Here is a 10,733-nt window from a genome sequence, read left to right as displayed (position 1 = left end):
CCCTAGTGGGATAGACTGGAGATAGCAATGGCAACCCATTCCAATGCTCTTGCCTGGAAAATCCCATGGACGGAGGAGCCTGGTAGGCTGCAGTCCATGGGGTCGCTAGGAGTCGGACACAACTGAGCTACTTCACTTTCACTTTCATGCACTGGAGAAGGAAATGGCAACCCACTCCAGTGTTCTTGCCTGGAGAATCCCAGGGACGGCGGAACCTGGTGGGCTGCTGTCTATGGGGTCGCACAGAGTCGGACACGACTGAAGCAACTTAGCAGCAGCAGCAGTGGGATAGACTACACCAAAGCTTTTGACTGTGTGGATCACAAGAAACTGTGGAAAATTCTTCAACAGATGGGAAAACCAGACCACCTTACTTGCCTCCTGAGAAATCTGTATGTGGGTCAAGAAGCAACAGCTAGTACTGGACATAGAACAACAGACTGGTTCCAAATTGGGAAAGGAGTACATCAAAGTTGTATATTGTTACCCTGCTTATTTAACTTATATGCAGAGTACATCATGAGAAAAGCAGGACTGGATGAAGCACAAGCTTTAATCAAGATTGCTGGGAGAAATATTAATAACCTCAGATATGCAGATAACACCACCCTTATGGCAGAAAGCGATGAACTAAAGAGCCTCTTAATGAAAGTTTAAGAGAAGAGTGAAAAAGTTGGCTTAAAACACAACATTCAGAAAACCAAGATAATGACGTCTGGTCCCATCACTTCATGGCTAATAGATGGGGAAACAATGGGAACAGTGACAGACTTTATTTTCTTGGGCTCCAAAATCACTGCAGATGGTGACTGTAGCCATGAAATTAAAAGACACTTGCTCCTGAGAAGAAAAGTTATGACCCACTTAGCATATTAAAAAGCAGAGACATTACTTTGCCAACAAAGGTCCATCTAGTCAAAGCTATGGTTTTTGCAGTAGTCATGTATGGATGTGAGAGTTGGTCTATAAAGAAAGCTAAGTGCTGAAGAATTGATACTTTTGAACTGTGGTGTTGGAAAAGACTCTTGAGAGTCCCTTGGACTGCAAGGAGATCCAACAGTCCATCCTAAAGGAAATCAACCCTGAATATTCATTGGAAGGACTGATGCTGAAGCAGAAACTCCAATACTCTGGCCACCTGACTTGAAGAATTGACCGAGTGGAAAAGACCCTGATGCTGGGAAAGATTGAAGGTGGGAGGAGAAGGGGATGACAGAAAATGAGATGGTTGGATGGCATCACTGACTCAATGAACATGAGTTTGAGTAAGCTCTGGGAGTTGGTGATGGATAGGGAAGCCTGGCATGCTGCAGTCCATGGGGTTGCAAACAGTCAGAGACAACTGAACAACTGAACTGAGTGGGATTAACTGGGCTTCCCTGGTGCTCAGATGGTAAAGAATGTGCCTGCAATGTAGGAGATCTGGGTTCAATCCATGGGTTGGGAAGATCCCCTGGAGGAGGGCATGGCAACCCACACCAGTATTCTTGCCTGGAGAATCCCCATGGACAGAGGAGCCTGGCGGGGTACAGTCCATGGGGTCACAAAAAGTCAGACACAACTGAGCAACTAAACACAGTAGGATTAACTATTTAATCACCTACTCTGTCCCTATCAGACTGGCTAATGGGGTGGATTACATTATTGATATTAGTCCATTTTTATACAGTAAGTAAATAAGTATTTCAAAAACCACTTCTGAAAACTTTCTGAAAGCAATAATTAAGTGTACACAAATTTAAGGATCTTATTCTTGGCATTACTTACTGGTTAAATGATTATGATACTCCAGTGCAAAGGGCTAAACCAGCTATGAAAAAATAGTATTATAGATCAGAGGTTTACAAACTTTGTATTCTCAGGACTCTTTTATACTCTTGAAAATTATTGAGTGCTCCAAAGTTATTTTGCTTATGTGTGCTACATCTTTCAAAACTTTGAAAATTAAAACCAAGAAATTTCAGAAATATTCATTATTCCACATATTATGTACTCTCTAAAAAAAAATATAATGTGAGAGGAGAATGTAAAGGCAAATAAGGTATTAGAATTAAACTAAGGATGGTTTTGACCCCAGGAACTACCTGTCTTGGGGACTCCAAGTCTTGGAATTCCCAGGATCCCCAGCTCACACTTGGAGAACTAGCGCTGCAGATGAATACCATTGCCCCAGAAAGATATTAACGACATGTCAACATTTTACAGCAGTGCATGTATTTAAAATGACTAATATTTAAAACTGCATACAATTATTTTAAAAGCCCTGGAAAGAGAACTGTGGTGTAAGGAGTGGTGGTCTCTTGGTGAGATTATGAACAATTTGTGTTGTTTTTTTCCTTTGTGCTTGTCTGCATTTTCTCATATCTTTGATTGCATTACTTGGGTAGTAAGAAAAAGATAGTTATTTTTAATTTGAAGATCCTCTTTGATATGCTCTAGAAGATCAAATGTCGGTTAAGCTTCCAGGTGGCAATCAAGTGGTTCTGGACCTGTTTTGGAATTGAGAGCTGCAAGGGTTATTATAGTGGCTATTTTATTTCACCAATGACCAATGTGATAGCCTCTTAGTAGGGTTTGATAGGCTTCCCAGGTGGTGCTAGTGGTAAAGAACCCAACTACCAATGTAGGAGACATTAAGAGACTCAGGTTTGATCCCTGTGTTGGGAAGATGCCCTGGAGAAGGGTATGGCAACCCACTCCAGTATTCTTGCTTGGAGAATCCCATGGACAGAGGAGCCTGACAGGCTACCGTCCTTGTGGTTGCAAAGAGCTGGACATAACTGAAGCGACTTGGTACAGCACAGGGTTGATGACAGGGTCAAATGTCACTTCACCTAAAGTGATTCATTCAATCATCTGATGTAGATGCATCAATTGACTGTCAAACCACCACAGTGAAGAGGTTTCCTATTGCTGATAACAAACACTGCCTTAAAGCAATATCCATCTATTTTCTTACGATGCTGGAAGTCCTAAACTCAGGCTAGATCAGAAGAGCTGTACTCCTTTTGGAGGCTCTTGGGGAGACTCCGTGACCTAGCTTCTAGAAGCTACCTGCATTCCCTGTCTTGTGTCCCTTTCTCCATCTGCAAGGCCAGCAGCACAGCATCTTCAGGTGAATAAACACACTTCCCTTCCACGCTCACTCTCCCTCAATCCCCCGCTTCTCTCTTCCTCCCTGTTTCTCAGCTCCTCTACACATCTCCTTCTCACTCTCCCATCGCAATATCTGTAACTTTATCATGTTCCCAAAGTTCCTCTTCCTATGTAAATTTACATGGACAGCTCTTAGGGATTAGGATGTGGACATCTTCGTGGGCTGGGGGAGGGGTGGGGTGGGTGGAGGTAGTGAAGCTAGGGGAGGGGGAAGTTGTCCTGCCCAGTATAGAGGGACAACAAGGACAATTGTAGCTTCTTACCTCTGGGTCTCTCCTCACTCCAGCCAATCCACCCCAGGAGACAGAGAGCAAAAGGGTCACCAAGGCACAGTCCTGGGTGCCCCCGGTAAGCACTCCAGTTGGTCTGGAGTCTCCACTTTGGAGCTTCCTCACCGGTGTGTGGGCAGATCGCCCAGTCCTGCCCATGGGAGGAGGAAGCTGGGCTTGCCTGGAGGAGGCATCCAGCCTGTGCATCACACAGCCCAGTGGAGACAGGAAAACCACTCTGTGTCCTGAAATCAGCCAACTGCCCCAAGCTGGGTACTCTGGTCTGGAATCCACCACTCCCCTCTTCATGCTTTGCACCCAAGAGACTCAGCTGAATTCGCGGATTTGATGGATCTAAACTAAAGGGAGCCAGTCTACCAGCCTCTCAGCTGCCCTGTGGGGGTAAGATCTAGGGATGGGAAGGCCCTTTGGGGAGAAGCCTCCTTCCCCATCCTCACCCTGCTCTTCCATCCCTGCTTTGTGATGGGAATTACCAGGAAGCTCTCAAAAGAAAACACTGAATTCCAAAGGCCGCTCAACTCTTCCTGTTTTAAACATAAAGAAATGTAGAAAATCTTGAGGCTATTTCTGTTTTGTTTCAAGTTCTTAAGATCCTCCTAATTCCCTCTGTGATGAATGGCTGTGAATCCACCAGGCAGGACACCCAAGGGAGCTCTTCAAAGGCTCAGGGCCCAGCAAACCTCTGGGGAAGCTGCCGGCCCACCTGCTGGGAGAAAATGCTGTTTTGGCAGATGTTTGCAAGGCACTATCAAGGGCTATTGAGAGATTTACAAATCATTTTGGAAAGCTCCTAAGGCCTCTCAAATCATGAGTAAACACTACTCATGGCTCACTCTTGCCTACCAGGTTAGGTCCAAACTCTGTAGCTTCTTTAAAATACTTTTTCAACTGTTTCAATGATTACAGAAAATTTAAAAATTATGGAACGTCATACTCACCCCAGGCCATTTTAGCTTCTGGAGATTGCACCTCATTTTATGTGTATTCCTTCTTTTTTAAGTCACATGCAGCGACATGCTTGTGAAAAATGAAATGATAAGAATACTTCACTGCAACATGCTTTTTCCCACCTGGCATATCTAGAACATCTTTTCATGCTACTAGATTTAGATCTTTATACAAATACTCTCCATACAGCCAAGGTGTTCTATTTGCATGCTTCATTCTTTTCCACTCCTGTATTCTGCACATTTTTCCTTTGGCTTTGTATAGGATTCGTTTTTCCTTGTTGCATAAACCCTATCCACTTTTTTTCTAAGTTTATTTTATTGGCGTATAGTTGATTTACAATGTTGTGTAAGTTTCAGGTGTACAACAAAGTGATTCAGTTATACATATTATTAATATCCATATTTTTCAGACTTTTCTGTTATAGCCTATTACAGGAGATCAGCCCTGGGATTTCTTTGGAAGGAATGATGCTAATGCTAAAACTCCAGTACTTTGGCCACCTCATAAGAAGAGTTGATTCATCGGAAAAGACTGATGCTGGGAGGAATTGGGGGCAGGAGAAGGGGACGACAGAGGATGAGATGGCTGGATGGACTCGATGGATGTGAGTCTGAGTGAACTCCGGGAGTTGGTGATGGACAGGGAGGCCTGGCATGCTGCGATTCACGGGGTCGCAAAGAGTCGGACACGACTGAGCGACTGAACTGAACAGGATACTGACTCTAGTTCCCTGTTTTCTACAGTAGGTCTCTGTTGTTTATTCATTCTATATGTAATAGTTTGCATCTGCTAATCCCAAACTCAGCCCACCCCTCCCAAACCCTCCTCTCCCTTGGCAACCACAAGTGTGTTCTCTAGCCTGCAAGTCTGTTTTGCAGGTAAGTTCACTTGTGTCGTATGTTAGATTCCACATATAAATGATATGGTATTTGTCTTTCTCTTTCTGACTTACTTTACTTAGTATGAGCAGTCTTCATTGTCTAGGAACCTTGCTTCCACTCTGAAACTCATGGGTATGAACTGAGAGGCGAATGGTTCCAGGGCAGGTAAGAGGGGACATAAGACTATCACAGCTGTGCTGATGTTTTATCCCATGGGGAGACACAGCAATTCTGAGACAAGAGTTCTTTCGAGACTTGAGCTGGGGAAGGCTAACCATAACAAAATAATTGAAACAACAATAAAACCAACCCACACCAAAAAACCCACAGGAAGGCAGTTGGTTTCCTACTTTTCCATGCTTGCCAGCATCTGCTTGTTCACGCTTGGAATTAGTGATGTTTTTGGACTTCTATGTCTGAAATGGAGCAGGAGCCTATGGTCCTTGTCCCCCATGTCCTCTGCCTGCCTTCTGTGGGAAAACTAGCCAGAAAATAAGTTAATCAGAGAAATGAGAATATGCAGAAGCAAGGAAAACAGTTAAGAGAGACCAAATGATAATAGTTTAGTCATTAAGCATAGTCAAGGACCTTTGGTTCCTCCTCCAGGGCTACAGATAATATTCTGAGCTATATCCTGTGAGCTGTCTTATAGGTACTGAAACCCCCACCAGGTAGAAGTTAAACTGTATGATGACCTGCCTGTAACCATGACACAGCTGCCACAATTCCTAGAACTGGCCTCAAGGAAATGGGAACAAACTGACCATGGAATTGAAGACTAGCTGTCACACTGATGACCAATTTCAAGGCGACTATCAGAGCTGTGATGTTTCTGCACATAGTCCCCACCCTCGGCCTATACAAGCTCTAGCCCACTGATGGTCAGAGGAAAGAGTGGGCCTTTGGACAGAAGTCTATCCTCCCCTCAAGTTGTTAGCATCCAAAATAAAGCAAGCTTTTGCCTCTTTATTGCCTTCTGAGCAGGCAGCAGCCGGGCCCCACTTCTGGTTACATGTTGGGAGTACACTTTTAATGAAGATGTTTCTTCATGAAACTTCCACCACATGCTAACTTAAGTCTAAGGGCCAGAGCTTCTTGATGCTTTCTGGAGGACAAACTGATCTTTCCACCATATCCAGCCTGCGGTGTCACTAATTCAGGGAACCAGAAGGCTTTAACAGGGCTTCCATCTGAAGTATCTCTGATTAGACTGTACCGTTCAAGATTTTCTGCTCTCTGCCCTTCAACAATGGCTTCAGCTTTTTGCCTTCAAGCCCGTCAGACTTAAAAGTTCTGAGATTTTTCTTTCTTTCCTTCAAGCTCTTTAAAATACAGGTGTCACATTCATCTCTTTCGTTTTATAATATCATTCCCATCTCACAAAGCATGTTGCTGTGATTCTCTTTCCCTTTTAGGAAAACAGAATTTTTGTATTCTCCAAATATTCCAGTTGGGATGGTTACACAGTAATTTAATTATTTTGAGATAGTTAAAAATATACTACTATAATTTATTTTAGCAAAACTGCTTACATAAGAATGTTTGCAATGATACAATATTTTGCCTTAAATCACTAAAACCTAAATGCATGGATATTCATACATTCCTTAAATTCTTACGGACATTAATAAAGACCTGACAAAGGATTTGTGTGCAGAATAAATACTTTCTAATATCAATCAGTAATACAAAGACAACACAATGAACACTTGAGGACTTTTCACACAATAAAATGTACAAATGGTCACTAAACATTAGCAGTGTTCAAACTCCCCAGTCATGAGCGAAATGCAAATTAAAAGCACAGGAAAATACCACTACATATCCATCAAAACTGCTAAAATTGAAGACTGACAAGTTAGTGTCTCCAAATGTACTTTTCACTGCTGCTGCTGTGTCACTTCAGTCGTGTTCGACTCTGTGCGACCCCATAGACGGCAGCCCGCCAGGCTCCCCCATTCCTGGGATTCTCCAGGCAAGAATATACTGGAGTGGGGTGCCACTGCCTTCTCCAGTGCATGAAAGTGAAAAGTGAAAGTGAAGTCGCTCAGTCGTGTATGACTCTTAGTGACCCCATGGACTGCAGCCTGCCAGGCTCCTCCATCCATGGGATTTTCCAGGCAAGAGTACTGGAGTGGGATGCCATTGCCTTTCCAGTACTTTTCACTGTTTAAATGCTAATGCTTAAACTCTAACCTTTTTAGCCATCTGATTAATTGGGAATTATTTAAATTTTAAGGTTTGAAAAGGATTTTTTAAGAAGTTGTGAAAATGCTTTTTTTCAAAAATACAAGACGACAAGACTACCTCATGAATTTTAAAAAGTCAATTTCCCCTACATAAAATTTTGGGCTTTTCTGTGTCAGAGATAGAATAAAAAATATTGTTAACTTTTTGAGACCTCATTACTGAGGAGACAAGGCTAATTTTTGTCTTAGAAAAAGGTTGTTTCCCCCCAATGAGTATTTTACCATTTTGCCACCTGCTCAAGTAAACAATGGTGTTGGAGTCATGTGGGAGTGGAAAATAAAAAATTAAAAATAAATCACTTATCACACATTTCACTCTTATTTTTTCTATAAAAATATAACTCTTTATTAAATAACATGCACAAATATCAACTAGTCATTTATTAAACAGATATGATTTAGAACAAGATTTAAAGAAATACAAATCCTTAGGTACAATTTAGTATCTTGTTCATGATATTTGAACAGTTAAAAAAAAAAATCACTGATTAAACTAACCATCCTTTTATTTCTTTCATAATCTTATATCATTTTAGGCATAGACTTCATTCCAAGTTTTTTTTCCTAGCATTTCAGAGCTTCAGAATATCTTTAATATCAAGAGCCCTTAACTACTTACTTAAGTATAAATTCCTCCGGACAAGGCATTCACTCTTTTTTTCTAAGCTATTCCAATTGGCTTCGAGTCACTTTACAGAGGAAATCTGCAGAAGCAGAATCATGGCAGACAGGCTCCAGCAACTTGAGGTACCGTTGAAGAGGGAGAGAACTGTGGTTAGTACTAAGACGCTGGGGTGACTAAAAAACGCCAGATTTCTGCTTGTTTGGTTTTTCTCTTCTGCAGCTTGTTCTGTTTGGCCAAACAGTGATTTTTATTTTCCCCCGTCCCCCATCTCTGGTTGAACCATCAGAACAAAATGCTGTATGAACTTCCCCTTCTTTTATTTTCTGTGACTTCAATGCTCAGTAATCTGGTTTTTTTACTTTTAGGCAAAAGTATAAACACAATTTGCATTAATTTTTTCATATTAAAAAGTATTGCTTTTATAAATTAGCTTTTAATGTTCCCAGCCTTAATAAACTTAACTTCAACAAAACCAGTGCTTTAAAATCTACCCTGCCTTTCTTGGCCTCATTTATCCAATAAAAAAGGCCAAAATCTTTCATCTAAATTTCTAAAGACTACTACATCCAATCTTTATAATAAAGTCCTTGCACTGTGTATTTTTCACATGTGCTGCTTTATTGCGCATGCCAAGTACAGTATGAATTAAAATATAAACTGAAGTAAAAATTCAAAAGCCCTAAGCTTAATATATACCTTTGCACTCAAAAACTTCAATTTTACATTCTTTCCCATTAGCTGGGACTTCCAACTTGCTAGCTGAATTTAAATCACTTTATTCCTTATATATTCTTTACTTCTACTGGAATAAAAAACATCCAGTATTATTTTATAATTTAAGAAGGTATTATGGAAAGTTCTGTAAATTTTATTTCATATACTTATGATCCATTTTACATATAACCTAATTTTCTTTCAAAAAATGTTTAATAAGTTTAGCAGCAGGTTTCAAATCTGAAATATTCCTGAACATTTAATTGACATCATGTTATAGGAGAAACTGGACTTTTTCTATGTATATTGCTAATTATTTTACTAAAAAACAGCATACCAAATCTTACTTTAATTATAAAATTCTGAAAAGTATATGTTTTGCATCTTGATACAAGGAAAAAATACAACATATTAATTTTTCATAAACATTGCAGAGGTCAATAGGAATATGCCCATTGCTTTTACTTATTGTGACTACCAAGTATTTCTTTCTTGAGTACTCAGTTTTTATTTAAAAGTGCAAAGGTTATTAAGCTTAAAACATTATATTTGAGCAATGTAAAAAAGTTTTACAATGATTTAACATGACCAATAAAATTTATTAAACATATTTACATATATTCACAGATTCTTTCATACTTGAGTATTAAAATAGACATTTACAATTTCAGAATTTTCATTCAAAGGCATTTTTTGGGGGGAGGGAGAATAGGCTCTATCGTGAGATGAAGAAAGAGCTGTTTCTTTGCATGACTAATTCTAAATAAAATGTCCAACATAGTAAGCCAAAGGTCCTACCCTGGGAGACTGGTATGAAACACCTTACACTACCGCCAGGCATCACTGTGGAGAGGGTTAAATTATAGGAAGCATGCAGCTAAGTCACAGTCTCTACAATTCTGTGATGGTAACAAGCTAATGCAGACACGCATGCCTTATTTAAAGGTCCTGCTACCTCAACACACTATCACTACACTCCATACCATACAAACTACAACTTTGGTCCAATAAAACATTAGACAAAACAGTTTTACAATTATCTCTTTGTATATGTTTTGACTACCAATCCCTTTGTATACATTTTGACCATTAATTACAAGATTTACATCTGCACAATATATATAAAATAAGTTATTAAAAAGGAAGACAATATTAAAACTTTCGAAAAGAAAGCTATACAATTAACTTACAGATAAAATAAACTGAAGAAATTTTGTGCCAAGTTTTCCTTCCACATTAGAAACTGCGCCTTTTAGTTTGTTGATCTATCTTAGCAGACTGACAGAACCTGAACACCCGCAGTCACCTCGTACACAGAGCGCTAACAGCTTCCAGCGCCATTAGCAGCTCCTCTGCTCCCTACTCAACTATGACATCTGCCAACGGGCGGGCTCCAATGTGAGTCACCTTCCACCAATATAAATAGTAGTTTTCAGTTAGAAACTGCTTGGATCTAAGATCCAAAATAATTCTTTTCATTTTTAATAAAATGACAGTGTTTACTACATCACCAACTTTAGTTGAACTTTACTAACAATTGTGAAGGCATAATATCGTATTTTTGTCAAAAGGCAGCATTCCACAGCGTAACACTCTTGAGCCTCATTTGTTTAAGACACCATCAGGAAGTAACGGCTGCTATATAGGAGTCAATTCAAAGTCATCGTTAACATCAACCAGGGGAACGTAAAACTCTTGAATTTCATAGATGCTGATAGATTTATAGGTGGCAGGATCAAGTTCCTGGAGTTTGAGCTGCCATTCTAACCTCTGGACGGCATTTAAAGCTGCAGCTTCATGCTGTTGCCTCATTAAAAGACAGGTCTATTTAAGAGAAGAGAAGAATTGATTATTTATTAGAAACTGC

At 40.1% G+C, this 10,733-nt stretch overlaps 1 protein-coding gene across 4 annotated transcripts in view; it reads right to left on the bottom strand.

The window, feature by feature from the left end:
• ANKRD12 (ankyrin repeat domain 12) overlaps window positions 7,849-10,733 on the bottom strand; it is a 98,975-nt gene continuing 96,090 nt past the window's right edge. For all 4 annotated transcript variants that reach the window (XM_018039381.1, XM_018039382.1, XM_018039384.1 and 1 more), the window contains one exon: window positions 7,849-10,690. In XM_018039381.1, the coding sequence (XP_017894870.1) occupies window positions 10,505-10,690 (186 nt within the window). In that variant the 3' untranslated portion in view covers window positions 7,849-10,504. The remainder of the gene's footprint in view (window positions 10,691-10,733) is intronic.

The sequence above is a fragment of the Capra hircus genome, chromosome 24, assembly GCF_001704415.2.
Source record: "Capra hircus breed San Clemente chromosome 24, ASM170441v1, whole genome shotgun sequence".
Taxonomy (NCBI): domain Eukaryota; kingdom Metazoa; phylum Chordata; class Mammalia; order Artiodactyla; family Bovidae; genus Capra; species Capra hircus.
This window is presented reverse-complemented; position numbering and strand designations above follow the sequence as displayed.